Source organism: Bubalus kerabau, chromosome 15, assembly GCF_029407905.1.
Source record: "Bubalus kerabau isolate K-KA32 ecotype Philippines breed swamp buffalo chromosome 15, PCC_UOA_SB_1v2, whole genome shotgun sequence".
Lineage (NCBI taxonomy): Eukaryota > Metazoa > Chordata > Mammalia > Artiodactyla > Bovidae > Bubalus > Bubalus kerabau.
Window position 1 is genome coordinate 20,141,487 of NC_073638.1, and position 16,983 is coordinate 20,158,469.

Below are 16,983 nucleotides of genomic sequence, written 5' to 3' on the forward strand. Positions count from 1 at the left end.
AATTTGACAGACACCTGTCTCGTGCAGGAGTCCAGGCCTGCCTCATTGGAAGTATGGCATGGAGGAGCCAAGATGGTGTGTGTTTCCTGGGGACAGAGAACAGGAGTGGGAACACGATTCCTCTGCAAACTCACCACTCAAGCGACCTGTCCCACTGCCTGGAAAGGAAGGAGGGGGCCAGCGGAGGCCAAGGGGGCAGAGGCGCTGTGCTAGAGCAGTTGTGTCTGTGCTGGGCGAAGGTCACGCTGCCCACCGATGCGTTCCTAAGTGACTGGGAGTGATCGGCATTTCTCCCTTTGAGTGGCTATGCCCCTGACAGCTTGGCTTGAGCAGGACTGAAGTCCAGCAGTTCACAAGGGCCTTGGCGCTCTTCACGGCATTGCCGCCTCTGTTGGTGTGAGCAGTTCCTGAAGAAAAGGGGCTTCTTGTGCTGAGGCTTCAACTCCCCACCCATCAGTCCCAGGGCCCAGTGTAGACCGCAGCCTCTCTGCCCCTGCAGAAGAGAGCTCACGAGGAGTCCGGCCAGTTTCCTCTCCCACAGGAAGTGGGAGCTGAGTATGTTGTTTCCTCAGAAAGGGTTTGACAAAGGTGGTGCTTTAGCTTGTTATCTTCACGCATTTCTTATAACCTGAAAATGAGTGAGCTTCAGACTCTCTTCAACTCCCAGCTGCCCACCTGTGCCTCCCCCATGACCAAAGGAAGCTAACTCCCTTCCTAACCCAAAGATCAGAAAGGGTTTTAGACATTTAGTCCAAATGTCTCATTTTCTGGCAGACGCATCCGAGGCCCAGGGCACTGTAGGGACCCATCCAGGGTCTTCACCATGACCCATGCCTAGGTTTGACACCCACAGGCTGAAAATCCGCAACCCTCCCCACCTCCACGAACAAGCTTGTGAGCAGCTGGTTATGTGGCATTATCTATAGTTGTGTTTCTCTCTTATCGCACTGTAACAGAGGCAACTGATCATTCATCCTGTCTCTTTTCTGGTATTTCCCCCATATCAACAGTCACAGCCAGACCGATCTGTGTGTGGAAAGATCCGTCTGATGGTAGCACATGGGAATCGGCTGCAGTAGCAGCAGCCCACGCTGCGCCTTTCCCTGTTGACCTCAAGCCTCGGGGCCTCCGATGGATCTATTAAAAGGTGAAAGTAAGCACATACCTGGCTGTTTGGATTGCTACCTGATCAGTGGTTCAAAGGCCCCAACCAGGTGATTTCCTCAAGTGTTTCAGTCTGCATTGTTTTAACACAGAACAGCAGTCTCTCAAGTGCTGCCTGAGAACCCCGGCCACAGGATCCCAGCTCCGGGCTGCACTGCACCCCCAGGCCTTAAGGCCGAATGCTTCTACACCACCTGCCGCTTGTCATCAAGGAGCGGCCTGGGAAACCGCAGTGTGATAAGAAACCACACAAAGTATGTGATTATCTTTCAAGTTATAAAAAATGCCTGATAAAGCAAAGACTTCAAATAAACTATGAGACCAGTCTGGGAACAAATATTTCTTGAAGTTGACAAACGGCATAACAAAAAAGTTGTTTCCTATGTGCTCCCTTTGGAAAGGCACAGTTTCTAAAACAACCAGACTTACTTAGTGCCCTTGGAAAACCTCAGGGACAGATTCAATATCATGCTGGCATATTTTGTGTGGTTTTTCTGAAAGTCTTTAAGAGGTAATTCTGTGCCTGACCGGTGAGCACCTGTCATATAATTGAAGCACAATACATTCTTCAAGGATGTAAGAGTGGCTATTGAAAAAGCCGACTCCTGTTGCAACCTGTCACCCAATCCTCTACGCTTCAGTCCTCAGACATTCAAGCCACTTTGCAGTGTCAGGAATAGTGCCACCTAGTAAATTAATAATGTGGCTTCACGTCCCAGCTCTGCCACCATACCCCTCAGCCTTCTTTCTCAAACACTGGCCGACTCCAAGCTAACACTCTGTGAAATCGGAGAAGACGAGAAGCTGAGACACGGCAGGCAAGCCCGCTGGCCAGTAGGGCAGTTCCTCGAAAATGTGGTAGTCACTGCCCACCATCAGTGTGCAGAATCAAGCAGAAACTAGTGCCCCAGGCTGATGTTAGAATATATTTATTGCTACATTTATGTACAGTTATACAAACAGCCAGGAATGAAAGAGAGTTTTGCAACAATTTTTCCAGATTCCACAGATGTGTGCCAGGAAACAGAGCTATATACCACTGAGTCTGCTCTCGGTTCAAAGCCAAAAATGTCACATTTTTTTAATGGAAAGTTCTTGGAAATCCTCTCAGCTTATCCCTCCTTACAAGCTAGTCATGCAGAAAAAAGTGGGTTCTCAGAAGCCTACGCCTTCAGGCATCTGTTGTGAGGATGGAGCCTTGAAGACAGGATGCTGGCTTAGGACTTTCGGGTGCAGTGCAGAGCTCGCCTGTCCTGGCCCAGCTCTCTAAGCTCTGTCCTTAGGAAAGACAATCGAGAAGGGTGAGGAGAGAGACAGAACAGCAAGAAAAGGGAAGCCAACAGTCGACAGGTGTGGAAAAAACCACCAACAAGAGCCCTGACTGAGGGAACATTTGTCCATTGGGCTCCAGCTGAGATTCTGGACTTTGGGGGAGAAAGATGTTCAAATCATCAGGCATGTCTTGGTATGACCTTATCCTAAAACTCGCCATGTGTCAGATGCCAGGGACCTGCATGAAGACACAGAAAGTGAACAGGAAAATTAGGCAAGAGAGAAGAAAACACAACTTTCATTTATCACCGTAATACAGTTGAAAAGGGCACCACCCTGAACACCTTTCCGGTGACACGTAGCCAAGACTGAGTTTACTACTGAATTATGAAGGGGGATGGAATGCCACAAAGGAAACACAATAATGTACACATTGCAACAAAACAAAGGTGGTTCCACAGACTCTACACTCTAACCTCAGCCTTGCTAGAATTACTTTTTGGTTCTCAGAAGGAATCTAACATGATAGATCTTGCAGTGTTCAGATCCAGAATCTTGATGCAGATATGAGAGCATGGTATAAACAAACTCCCCTTCACGTCACAGTCTGATAAGCCTTTGTATGTGAATCACAAGAGAAGTAGCTGAGCCGCCCGTGAGACAGGTGTGCCCAAAGGATCAGTCACTTTATTTTCACCAGTTCTGTCTTACCCACCTCAGGCCACTCCCCCTCCCCCACCACCAGGGGCCCAGGAAAGGTCATCAGATCAGGTCTAACCCAGCCTCCTGAACCAAAATCAGCCTAGCACCTCAGAGAAATGACAAGTCCTAAAGGTTGAGAACTGGAGAAGGAAATGGCAACCCACTTGTGTTCTTGCCTGGAGAATCCCAGGGACGGGGGAGCCTGGTGGGCTGCCGTCTATGGGGTCGCATAGAGTCGGACACGACTGAAGTGACTTAGCAGCAAAGGTTGAGAACAAGAAGCCTGTTGGTCTGAATGCACCAGACATCCAGAGGCCTCCGGGGCTGATTCATGACTCAGCCTGGCACCCGAGGCTGTAGGTGTTCTATCCCTGACGACACCTGCCAGCTATAGTTCGTTGGTCCATGGCCTATCCATGTCACGTCTAATTCCTCGCCATCATAATCCCTCAGGACCACTCAATCACAAGGAAGAGGCTAAGGATTCTGATAGAGAAATCCACAGGACCAGAAACCTGTCAGAAGTCCCTGTCTTTTTCCTTGGGTCAATAACACTATAATCAGCTAAGGAGGGGCCCAGCTGTTCTTCTGAGGTGGACAACTGTGTGACTTTTCAAGCTGAAGGATGTGCTGATTGCCAACTCCCTTGATCCTTTAATAAATTTGTCTGTGGACAATTCAAAATGTCTGTCATTTGATCAGACTTTTCTGGTGAGTCATGCAGAAACTTTCTTGTCCTATATCTGATGGCAATAGCAGAGTTAAACTCACTCAAAGGATTCACTCTAAAAAGCAAAAACGTTAATGAGTGAATATCAATGAGGAAAAATTGCAAAACATCAGGCAAATTTCAATTGGAAGGATTTTGTTGGTGGTGGTGTTCAGTCACTCAGTTGCATCCGACTCTTTGCGACCCCATGGACTGCAGCATGGCAGACTTCCTTGTCCTTCACCATCTCCTGGAGCTTGTTTGAACTCATGTCCATTGAGTCAGTGATGCTCTCTAACCATCTCATCCTCTGTCGTCCCCTTTTCCTGCCTTCAATCTTTTCCAGCATCACAGTCTTTTCTAATGAGTCAGCTTTTCGCATCAGGTGGCCAAAGTACTGAAGCTTCAGCTTTAGCATCAGTCCTTCCAATGAATATTCAGGGTTGATTTCCATTAGGATTGACTAGTTTGATCTCCTTACAGTCCAAGGGACTCTCAAGAGTCTTCTCCAACACCACAGTTAAAAAGCATCAATTCTTTGGCACTCAGCCTTCCTTATGGTCCAACTCTCAATATCCACATATGACTACTGGAAAAACCATAGCTTTGACTAGACAGACCTTTGTCAGCAAAGTAATGTCTCTGCTTTTTAATATGCTCTCTAGGTCTGTCATACCTTTTTTTCCAAAGAGCAAGCGTCTTTTAATTTCATGGCTGCGATCACCAGCCCCAGTGATTTTGGAACCCAAGAAAATAAAGTCTTTCACTGTTTCCATTGTTTCCCCATCTATTTGCCATGAAGTGATGGGACAGGATGCCATGATCTTAGTTTTTTTAATGTTGAGTTTTAAGCCAGCTTTTTCACTCTCCTCTTTCACCTTCATTTAGAAGCTCTTTAGTTCCTCTTCACTTTCTACTGTAAGGGTCATGTCACCTGCTTATCTGAGGTTGGCATTTCTCCCTGCAATCTTGATTCCAGCTGTGCTTCAGGCCCAGCATTTCACATGATGTACTCTGCATAGAAGTTAAATAAGCAGGGCAACAATAGACAGCCTTGACATACTCCTTTCCCAATTTTGAACCAGTCCATTGTTCCATGTCTGGTTCTAACTGTTGCTTCTTGACCTGTGTTCAGGTTTTGCAGGAGGCAAGTAAGGTGGTCTGGTATTCCCATCTCTTTAAGAATTTTCCAGTTTGTTGTGATCCACAGTCAAAGGCTTTACCTTAGTCAATGAAGAAGAAGTACATGTTTTTCTGGAATTTGTTTGCTTTTTCTATGATCCAACAAATGTTAATTTGATCTCCGGTTCCTCTGCCTTTTCTAAATCCAGCTTGAACATCTGGAAGTTCTCAGTTCACATACTGTTGAAGCCTGGCTTGGAGAATTTGAGCATTACTTTGCTAGCATGTGATATGACTGCAATTGTGTGGCAGTTTGAATATTTTTTGGCATTGGCCTTCTTTGGGATTGGACTGAAAACTGACCTTTTCCAGTTCTGTGGCCACTGCTGAGTTTTCCAAATTCGCTGGCATAATGAATGCAGCACTTTCACAGCATCATCTTTTAGGATTTGAAATAGCTCAACTGGATTTCCATCACCTTTGCTAGCTTTGTTTGTAGTAATGCCTCCTAAAGCCCACCTGAGTTTGCACTCCAGGATTTTTGGCTCTAGGTGAGTGATCACATCATCGTGGTTATCTGGGTCATTAATATTTTTTGTATAGTTCGTCTTGTATTCTTGCCACATCTTCTTAATATCCTCTGCTTCTGTTAGGTCCACATAGCTTCTGTCCTTTATCAAGCCCATCTTTGCATGAAATGTTCCCTTGGTATCTCTAATTTTCTTGAAGAGATCTCTAGTCTTTCCCATTCTATTGTTTTCCTCTATTTCTTTGCATTGTTCACTGAGGAAGGCTTTCTTATCTCTCCTTGCTATTCTTTGGAACTCTGCATTCAGGTGGGTATATCTTTCCTTTTCTCCCTTGCCTTGCATGTCTCTTATTTTTCAGCTATCTGTGCTTCTCAAGACAACCATTTTACCTTTTTGCATTTCTTTTTCTTGGTGATGGTTTTGATCGCTGCTTCTTGTACAGTGTCACAAACCTCTGCCCATAATTCTTCAGGCGCTCTATCAGATCTAATCCCTTGAATCTATTTCTCACTTCCACTGTATAACTGTAATGGATTTGATTTAGGTCATACCTGAATGGCCTAGTGGTTTTCCCTACTTTCTTCAATTTAAGCCTGGATTTTGCAATAAGGAGTTCATGATCTGAGCCACAGTCAGCTCCCAGTCTTGTTTTTGCTTACTGTATAGAGCTTCTCCATCTTTCACTGCAAAGAATATAATCAATCTGATTTCAGTATTGAACATCTGGTGATATCCATGTGTGGAGTCATCTCTTGTGTTGCTGGAAGAGGGTGTTTGCTATGACCAGTGTGTTCTCTTGGCAAAACTCTGTTAGCTTTTTCCTTGCTTCATTTTGTACTCCAAGGCCAAACTTGCCTGTTATTCCAGGTATCTCTTGACTTCCTACTTTCCAAAATGGAAGTTCCTTACATAAATGCCTGCATTGGAATTAATGGTTTAAAGATAAATAGCTAAGAACAGTATTATTTGTGGCAATCTGGATTGTTCAGAACATGTTTTAACCAAGGATTTTAGCTCAAGTATCAGGAATAAGATTAGATTCTATGGAGTCACAAACAGCTACATGCCTTTCAAATCAAGCCCTTCGAGTGGATTTCAAAACAATGAAAATATTTTGGGGATGTCATGGAATGTCAGAGATTCAGTGAATGACCTTAAACTCAATTCATAGCAATCCAGAAGTCAAGGTCATTAAAAAGAATGAAATAATGCCATTTGCAGCAACATGGATGGAACTAGAGATATCGTACCAAGCAAAACAGATTAGAAAGACAAATACCATATGACGTCACTTACATTTGAAATCTAAATCTGACACAGATCTATGAAACAGAAACAGACTTACAGACATAGAGAACACACTTGCGACTGCCAAAGGGGAGTAAGAGTTGGGAAGGGAAGTATTGGGAGTTTGGGATTAGAAAATTAATAAATATCAAGGCCAAACAAGCAAATCATTTCTAAAAATTATCCAGGCTAAGTGAAAATATATCACCATTTGTTTAATGTCACATGAAAAGAATCTAAAAAGTAACAGTTATTCCACGTCTTAAAGTATTGTCTCAAATATATTCTCACTGAGTTTTGTGTGTAGAATTTGGGGAGGTTTAAACAGCAAGTTGGGGAGACTCAAATGTACCATTCAAGATCTATAAGGTAAACTTGTATTGCTGTAGTTTTATTTAGAAATAGGATGAGTCGAAACATAACTTTGAAACAATTTCTTGTGGTAATCACGTTGATCAATGATTTTTAAATATTTCCAAATTGCGATCAACGCACAATACTAATCTGGTCTACGAACCAATTCTGGAATTCTTTTACTTAATACATAGGTATGACACTTCATTTTAAAGTATATCTGAACATTTTTTCAAAAAAAAAAAAAATCCTTCCAGCAGCACACAAGTACCATATGTGTGAGCCGGCACAGTGTTACTCTACATCAAGAAGGTTCTTTCACAAAGTAAGAGAATAGTCTAAAGTAGCATGTCTAATCACCTCACGAAGATTACTGCTAAAATCTCACTGTAGTAAACTCTGTCTGACCTCAATGTTCTTGATTGGCAAAGAGCTAAGAGAGGCAAACAGCTGAGAAAGAATCTAGAGTGGGTGAGATTAGGTGCTGCACAGGGAGGGCTGGTTCTGGGTCAACTCTTTTGACTGGCATTTCACTAGACTAAAAGCTCGGGGCTGTGGATGCACAGCTTCAGGTTTCAGGGGGTCCTGCCAGCACTTCTGAAGTGGCGAGGGTGTGGCAGGTCTACTGGGAATCTGTTACCAGTTGTACTTACCCAGTGAGGGAAAGAGCCTTCTTCCTAACTGTTACATTTGCTTTATACTGCTTTGGCAAGAACGCATCTGGAACAATGCATACAGTTTGGGTCCCCACCTTTTAAGAGAGACATAGAAAGGTTAGAAAGCATTTCAGCAAAAGAATACAGAAGGAAGCCAACGCTGTAGTACAGAAGCCAGAAGCACCCTTGTCCCCTGCATTCTGTAGAGCCCTCTAGGTAATCAAATTGCCAAAGCAATCTCTTTCCTAATCTTTAACCTCTAACTTTTCTTTTGTGGCATATACATATAAATAAGTTTCATTAACCTGATAAAGGTCATCTACCAAAACAGCAAATATATGTCATGGCAAATGTTAGAAGGATCTTTTTGAATCTCCACAATTATTACAATGCGAAAATAAGAATAATGTTAAATCTCCTTTTTAAAGAGATGCTAGGATTCTCATAGTTGCAGCCTTTCCGCACAAACTAGTCTTAGTCTTATGACCAGGGAGAGTGGAAAATATTGTTTACCGTATTTTCTATGCTTGAGGGTTAAGCAATTGGAAACGCAGTTACTGATAATCTCTATCTTATAGGTGGGTTATTTATCAAAAGGGCAGCTGTGGTGGGCTGTTTCCCATGGAAACCATGTTATGGATGACTAGTTTGGTTTCCAAGCAGTTTAATGCATCCGTCTTTGTAGTAAAATACAGTAGAAGTCTCAAAACTTGGATAAAGGAACACAGAAACAATGAAACAAAGGAGTTTTACAATTTATTCTTTATAGTGAACTTTGATGTTAAATGGGCAGAATTATTTAGAGGGTGATTAACTAGTATTTGAAATTTAAGAACACTTTACAGAAAATTTTAAGTATTTTCAAAGACTTTGAAGGTTAGCAGAGCTGGCACTTGATTGTACCAAACGTCAGTCTACAATGTATTGCTGTATATTTCCCCCTAGTAACCAGCACTGTTCTCATCATTCTTAACAATGAGGTAGATTTATAGTACCCATAAAGGAACAAAATAGGAGAGAAGGAAAAGGAAGGAAAAGAGAATGATTTTCTTGAGTATACTGAAAAAATTTTTCGTAAGAGCAAGAGAAAGGAGGATTGGAGAGTAAAGTGAATAAATATTATGGTATAAGAAAGAAAATAAAAATAAATGAGGGGTTACAGTTATAACAGAGAAAACCATGCATGCAGTTGGCCTAAGAGGTGAAGAAGAGTATCAGAAATGTTGAAAGTTCGCCAGCAGGTGGCACCATAAAATTAAAAGCCTTCTAAGAAAAACCGGCAACTCGTGATGGGGATGGAGGCTGTGAGTGAGAGACACACACACATCAGCAAGGCATATATTCACAATACAGGTGACTCTGTTCATGGAGTGCCAAGCCACAGGTTAGGACGTAAATCATACTAAGTATCCTGAGGATGAAATTTGGTTTAATACTAGAAAAATCTACTAATTCAATATGCTAACAAATAAGCACACACACATATTATCTCAAAATACAAAGAAATTGCATTTGACAAATTTTAAGTATCCTTTTTATTTAAGAAAAACTCTTGGCAAAATAGGCATATACATATAAAGAAGTTTCATTAACCTGATAAAGGTCATCTACCAAAACAGCAAATATATGTCATGGCAAATGTTAGAAGGATCTTTTAAAATCAGAAATGAGGTTCTACATTGTATCAAAAGCTTTAGTCAAATCAAGTTGGTAGATAAGGAAAAGAAGTTATATGGATTGAGAAGACGGACTGAGAACGGTATTAACTGCAGAAGAGGCCTATTTATGCAGAAAGCCCAAAAGGCTTCAGAAATTATGAGAAATAGTAAGAATTGAGCAAGAATCTTAAATATAAGATCAGCAAACAAAAATCAACTTCATTTTTATATACCAGCCACAAATAGTTTTAAAATATAACTACTAAAAAGATGGTAAAAATAAGATGCTTAAGATGCTTAATAATAAGTCTAACAAAAGAAATTGGTGATCTTAATGGAAAATTTAAACTTTACTGAAAAGTATTAAGGAAGACATAAATAAATCCAGAGATATTACATATTCATGACTAGGAATACTTAAGTATTGAACAGATGTAATTTTTTCCAAATTAATCTATTAATGTATTTCCAACAAAAAGGTTTTTTCCCTATGGTACTTAAACTAATTCTAAAATTTATGTAGAACAATAAGAAAGGGTCAAAACTAGTCAGAACTACCAAAACAAGGTGGAAAAACTTTTAAAGAAAACAGGCCAAAAAGGCTATTTCAAAGGAGACATGAAAGGTCCATAAATTTAAGATAAATTCTGAACTATATTAGTAATCAAGAAAATGCAAACTAAAAGCACATTTTAAACCTTTCAAACTGGCAAAAAGTTTGTGATAGCAAGTGTGCTCAAGTCACTGTGGATATACTCTTCCTTTGAAACACAAGTTGATGCTGACACAGAAAAGCTGAACTGATCAATTCCCCCCCATAGGTGCAGATACTGTTGCTTACATTACTAGGAAACATGTTCAAGAAGATTTCAGGCTATGCTGTTTGTAAAATAATAAATACTAGAAACAATCCAAGTGGGCATCAAGAGAGTAGAAAAATTGTAGTGCATTCATGAGACAGACACTTTCAGAGCAGTGAAAATGAATGAACCACAGCTATGTTCATCAAAACAGGTGTGTGTGTGAGTGTGTGTGACAGTGTGTGTGTGTGTGTGTGTGTGTAATCAAAATTAGGTCAAGTCCCTATGCATGCAAAAGAAGACATACTGTAGTTACAAACAGTTAAAAAAAAAAAAAAAAGGGTGATGTGATAGGGGAGGAATACCGAATGCCAAAGCGACTGGCAATGTACTGTTTTAAAACCTGATGCCTGAGTATCTATTATATATATATTTACTAAGAAAATGTACTGTATATAATAATGTATTTCTTTGTTCATTTTTCTCCTAGGCACATTCCTTTCCCTAACCCTGTTGAAAGCACTCTCTCATTTGTATGTGTTTAAAACTTTTAGAAATCAATGGAGGAAAAATACTATAATAGAGAGTTATAAATTTGGTTCCAATTATCTTTGATCTTTTAATCATTAGAATTTGAAGGTCTCAAGCCCTCTAGGTAGAGAAGTCAATAGCTACTCTGAGGACACTGAGTAAAAGAAGCAACTGTGTTAGTCTCACAGGGGTGCACATCCTCATTCTAAATAAGTGATTCTCAAAGTATGGTCCCAGAACAGCAGCATCAGCCTCCTGGATAAAGATCCAAGTTCTTGGGCCCGACATAGACTTGCTGGATCAGAAACTTTGGGAGGGAAGAGCCCTGCAAATCGGCATTTTAACAAAGTCTTCAGATGATTCTGATGTACCCAGTTTGAGAATCCCTGCTGGAAAATTTTCAAATTTATAAGGAAATCTCTTCATTATTACAAAATAAAACCCCTCTACCATGAAATAAACAATCTAGACAGCTGAGAAAGCTGCATCACTGGCCCTTGGAAGAATCTAATGGTTTTTAAAATCCTTTAATTCAGAGGTCAGCAAACTATGGCTCAAGGACCATTCAGCTCATCTATTTTTTTTTGTTGTTGAGACCATGATTTAAAAGTCAAAAGAAGATGATTTCATGACACATAAAATTATAAGAAAGTCAGATTTCAGTGTCTGTGAATAAAGTTTTACTGGAAGGTAGCCAGGCTCCTTCACTCACATCACCTATGGCTGCTCTCGTGCCAGAACAGCGGGGCTGTGAGATGCGACAGAAACTGTCTGGCACGCGAAGTTGAAAATATTTAATATCTGGACCTGAAAATATTTAATATCTTTACAGAAAAAGTTTGATGACTCCTACTTTTTTCAGTAATTACAGTCTACTAACCTCAAAGCAAAATATAATCCTAGTGATTTTTCTCCGAAAAGTACAATTTTCCTTTTAATTCCACAGGCAAAAATCTAGTAGTTTAAAAGAATTCTTAGGAAAGTTAAATCAGATCCATTTTTTATCGACAAGGTAAAGCAAATAATCCACACAGAGCATCTGAAGAATGTTTTTAATTATGCTACTTTCTCTGTCTTCTATTATTTTAATAAGTGACCAAAAAAAAAAAAAAACCAGCTGGGGAATTTTAATGAAATATTCCATCACGTTTAGCTCTGGAAATTAGCTTAGAAATCTCCATAGGCATTTCCTCAGGTGGCTCACTTAAAGTGTGAACTTGTCTCAAGGCTGCAGAGACTTGTTTCTCAGGCCTCCCTCTGCAGCCGCCTTCCTCCGTGGCTCCTCTTTGGCTGAAACTCTCTAGGCAATCTGATCCTCAGTCTCTTGAATTTTTTTCTAGACCAAGTTCACTTCTTATTACTGAAGTCCTGCTCACCAAATTCCAGAAATACATTTTATTTAACATCTATTAACTAGCTGAAACGGCCGGTTTCTAGCCATAACCATCTTCATCTCAAATTTTATTTTCCACTAGATTTCTAAGATCCCTTGAGCACAGACCCATTTGATTTTGAGAGCTTTAACACTCAATAAAAATAAAAGGATGTTTTCTTACCCTCACAAGAATAAATCACATATTTCAACTTAAAATCTTTAAGCTATACTCACCTTTTCTTGAAAATGAGAGCACTAAACTCTTCACAGGTTGGCATTACTAGCCCACATGAGAAGTGGAATAAGTCTGATCTCCAATTTGATGGAGTTTGGTCTCCAGGTCAGTGTTACTCTGTATTCAGTATAATATTTAGAGCATTCTTCTTTGCCCTCTAATTCACTCACTTTAAGTTATGCAGACAGGAAAATCCTCCAAAGGGCAGTCATGTGAAAATGTCTCGATTGGAAACTTAACCTTTTATATTTTTAAAAAGCACGGGGAGGGAGACTTTCAATTCAAAGAAACCCATACCCAAGGCACACTCTGACATTATAGTGGCCTCTGGGCAAGTTTTGTGTGTGTTAGTCAATCAGTCTTGTCTGACTCTTTGGGACCCCATGGACTGTAGCTCACCAGGCTCCCCTGTCCATGGAATTCTCCAGGCAAGAATACTGGAGTGGGTTGCCATTCCCTTCTCCAGGGGATCTTCCCAACCCAGGGATCGAACCTGGGTCTCCCGCGGGTTCTTTACTGTCTGAACCACCAGGGAAGCAGGTTACTGAAGTCTGAAATGGGATAGTGCACCTACCTTCAAGGACGCCTGCAGCATTTATGGTATCCTTGTACAGATTAGGAAAGGGTGTCTGTCCCACCAGGCATATGGTCCCAAGGTGCATGCTTGTCTGGCACACACTAAATTTGCACGTCTGTCCCTCCACTTCTGACCTGTGCTTCTGTGGGCTCCTTGAGTTCTGGCTCCTTTCCAACCTCATCTCACAGATAACTCTCCCTCAGGCTCACTTAGCTCTGGACATACTGCCCTCTTTCCTGTTCCTTGAACCAGTTGAAGCCCTTTCTTGCCTCACGTTCTTTGCACATGCTTTTCTCTCCCCTTGGAATGCTTTAAAGCAAAGCTTATAAAGCAGTGTCCAGTGGGCCACTTTTGGAGAACAGACACATTGGTTGGCTTGCAAAATGTTTTCTAAATGTTTTGAAATAAATGACATGTAAACTTTAGGAGATTTCACATAAAATTACACTTCTACTTGAATGTTTAAAGCATTGTTCTTTGGACACTTTTTTAAAAAGGTGTCTGCTGGCTTATCCTGGAGAGTCAGAAGGCGCAGCAGCACTGAGGGTTGCTTTGAGGAGCTGAGCCCTCTCTGAAGAGCGTGGGTTCCCCGTCAGGCCCAGTGTGCTCCTTTGACACTTCCGGCCATTTACATTTGCTGTCTTGATTTACTTTAAAATCTTTTTTTATATGCAACTTCCTCTCAGAGACTTCTTCCGACCTTCCTACCCTAATTATCATATTTTCCCCAACTCACTCCCTTGTTTCTTTCAAAATATTAATATAGATCTATTGCTTTCATAGGTCAAAGATGGCTGAACATCGTCCATTTTTCATGATTCAATCTAATACAATTTACAACTTTTAAATTACTCTGCGTGTGTGTTTCATGTTTTACCATACAAAGTAAGCCCATTGATAAGGATCTAGTCTTTTTCACTATTATATTCTCGGTGACTAGTATGTACATAGTACCTGGAAGGTACCAGGCACTAAAATATTCGGGTGACTAAATGCCAAGGGCTCCTCCACAGAAGTTCCTTAGTAGCTCCAGAACAAACATAAAAGCCATCTTAACCTGTCCTCAGGTCCCTAGAAGTAACCCAAGTGAACTTTCCTAACCCACAGCCCAAGACAGTTCTACTGTCTAGCCCCTCAACTCTACAGCTGGCTTTAGTCCCAGACTTCATCAGCCTCTGCTTATATAGCTGATGCCCCTGGTTTTAGTATTGGAAATTACTCTTATGGTACAATTTTTTCCTTAACCCATGTGTAAACCAGCCTTGAGAATACCACTGGACATCCACATTCCATGGAGTCACAGTCGGACAGAGATTAGTGACTGAACAAACAGGTAGTTCCAGCACAGCCCTTGTCTGGAGGTTTTTGTACATATAACTCCTGCTATCTGGATGGCCCTCCTAGCTTTGCCTCTCACCCCCAACTACCGACTAACTCATCCTGAAAGACTTGGCTTAGGAATCATCTCCTCCAGGGAGCCTTCCACCAAGATTAGATCCCTTCTAAGCTCCCAGAATTCATCCACCCCATTCATTTAACAAAAATACACAAACATATATATTGAAATATAAAAATACACGCATAGTACATTGGATAGTAAGTGCTACATAGAGAAGTAGTTAAAAGACATAGGTAGGGAATATTGGGGCAAAGTGCAATTTTAAATAGGGTGGTGAAGGGAAGGCCACACTGAGGTGACATTGAAGCAAAATCCTGGACGTGGTAAGAAGTGCATCGTAAAAATATCTGGGGAAAAAGTCATTCTAGACTGAGGTAAACAGGAGCACTGGCTAGTTTAGAAGATAACACTGAAGCCAGTTGACCTCAACTCAGTGAGAACAGGGGAAATCAGCAGACAAGGTAAGAGTGACAAGCGATCAGATCTTGGGCTCTAAATGGCCACTGAGAGGGATATAGCTTTCACTGAGATGGAAAAGGTCTGGGGGTTATTCGGGCATAAGTGACAGGATCTGACTTACCTTTCCAAGGCTACTGTCTTCATAGACTGTAGAAGAGCAAGAGAGGACTCCAGAAAGCCCATCAGAAGGCGCCAACAACACTACAAGCAATCCTGGTCTGTGGGATGGGCTGACAGCTGTGGAGGATGTATGAATGGTTATTTTTTAAATGTATTATTGAATGTTGGGGCCAACAGGTTCGTGATTAGATTGGGTGTGGATTAAGAGAGGAAAAGAAGAATAGCATTACAGTCAAGGTTTGGGCCAGACCCACTGAAAGAAGGATCTGGGAAGTGGAAGGCTGACGCAGTAATGAGTGGGCGGGGGGAGGAGGAGGAAGACCTCAAATTTGGTTTGATGTAACAAGTTTGAGATGCCTATTAGATATCAAAGTGGAAATATCAGGTAAATAGACACACACATCTGGAGTACAAGGGAGAGGGTTTTGGCTCGAGATTTGTTTTTAGCATACAGATGATATCTCAAGCAACAACACTGCATGAGGTCACTAAGACAGCCAAGTACTGTAGACAGGGCAGGCCTGGGCCCTGCTACACTCCAACATTCAGAGGTTGAGGTTCCCTAAACCTCACTTGTTCAAACACACACATTATTTTCTAGCAGTAGACCACAAATTCTTCATGCTCAGGACAAACTGTCTATTTTATCTCTACAGACATAGTACAGGGCCTGGCACACACTCAATAAACATATGCTGAGCAATATGAATGAATATGCTGGGTCGGACAAAACTAAGCGACTGAACTGAACTGAACCTTCTAAAGAGAATCACAAAGTCCTTAAAAGGCAAACAGAAGACAGAAAAAATAGAACCCACAGGACTGAGGGAGGTACAAATACTAATACAACGCTGAGAGATGAACAAAAAATATTATGAAAAACAAAAATGACATAATAAATGCCTTTAAAACACCAGGCTGTAAACAAAATATTCCATGTATATTATTACAGTCAATGCTCAGTGGTACTCCCATTTAACAGATGGAGAAACTGAGGCTCAAAATGGCTGAGTGGCTTCTGAATGTCACATATCTAGAAAGTGGCCAGACCATAATACAAACCCTAATGAAATTTACTACATTGTGCTGCTTCACATCTATTTCAGACACTCTTGAAGTGCCAAGCAGACTGCCTGTTTATCTAACCTGATCTGGACTGATAACATCTGGATCTATGTATCTATTGTAAAAAACAAAACTGCTGCTGAAAAAGTAAGAGAATCTGGGAAAGGATCCTGAACCCCTAGAAAGGGGATAACCATGGGCTAGGAAGTCTGTATGTTGACTTGACTAAACATTTCTGAGCATGCCTAAAACCTATGCAAAAAACAGAACTCAGCAGCTGCAAGAGCAATAGAAAGATGGCAACTGCTACAGATTGAGGACCTAGACTTCATGAGCCTCTCTGGTACATTAGCTTCGAATTTACTGTGACTCTAAGGGAACAGGAAGAGAGGCAGACTGCAAACCACTAACATCAGTGTTTCTTCTAATTAACATGAAATATCATTAGCACTTCAAAACTAATCTAGGTTGTATCCCCCCAAAATATTTGGGGTTCAAGAAAATCACTTAACCAAAAGTCTCTAGGTACAAGAGCAATATTTAACCTGAAAAGTAAAGTCTGAAATCAAAGGACATTTTCCTAAGGTCAGAAAAGAAGATCACATAAATAGTAGGATGAATTAAGTTGATCTACCGCCTTAAAAACCAAAGAAAACTTTGATATTCTATAAAGTACTTTTGCCTCTGCTTGGTGTCATGGTCAAGTGCTTCGTTTGCAATTATCTGACCTTGCCATTTTTCATTTTAATAAAAGTAAGCAAATGAAAACTCTACACTGAGGAAATGGTGGCACTCGAAGGAAATTAAAAACCAAAAAGCTACCAAAGTACCTTTAGGAAATCCTACCCTACTGATTTGCTTCTTTTTCCTTTAAATAACATTTTCTGATTATAAAATTTGAAGAAGTCAGAGGAGTTTTATATACTGACAGATCTTTTACCCTTTAGCCCTCAAAAGTGAAAAGACCA

At 40.9% G+C, this 16,983-nt stretch overlaps 1 protein-coding gene across 1 annotated transcript in view; it reads right to left on the reverse strand.

Annotated features, from left to right (window-relative positions):
* Window positions 1-2,082: 2,082 nt before the first annotated feature.
* RDX (radixin) overlaps window positions 2,083-16,983 on the reverse strand; it is a 107,307-nt gene continuing 92,406 nt past the window's right edge. Inside the window, exons 15-16 of the mRNA XM_055547836.1 lie at window positions 7,794-7,891; window positions 2,083-2,674 (exon numbers count right to left, since the gene is read on the reverse strand). Coding sequence (XP_055403811.1) covers window positions 7,825-7,891 — 67 coding nt within the window. The 3' untranslated portion in view covers window positions 2,083-2,674; window positions 7,794-7,824. The remainder of the gene's footprint in view (window positions 2,675-7,793; window positions 7,892-16,983) is intronic.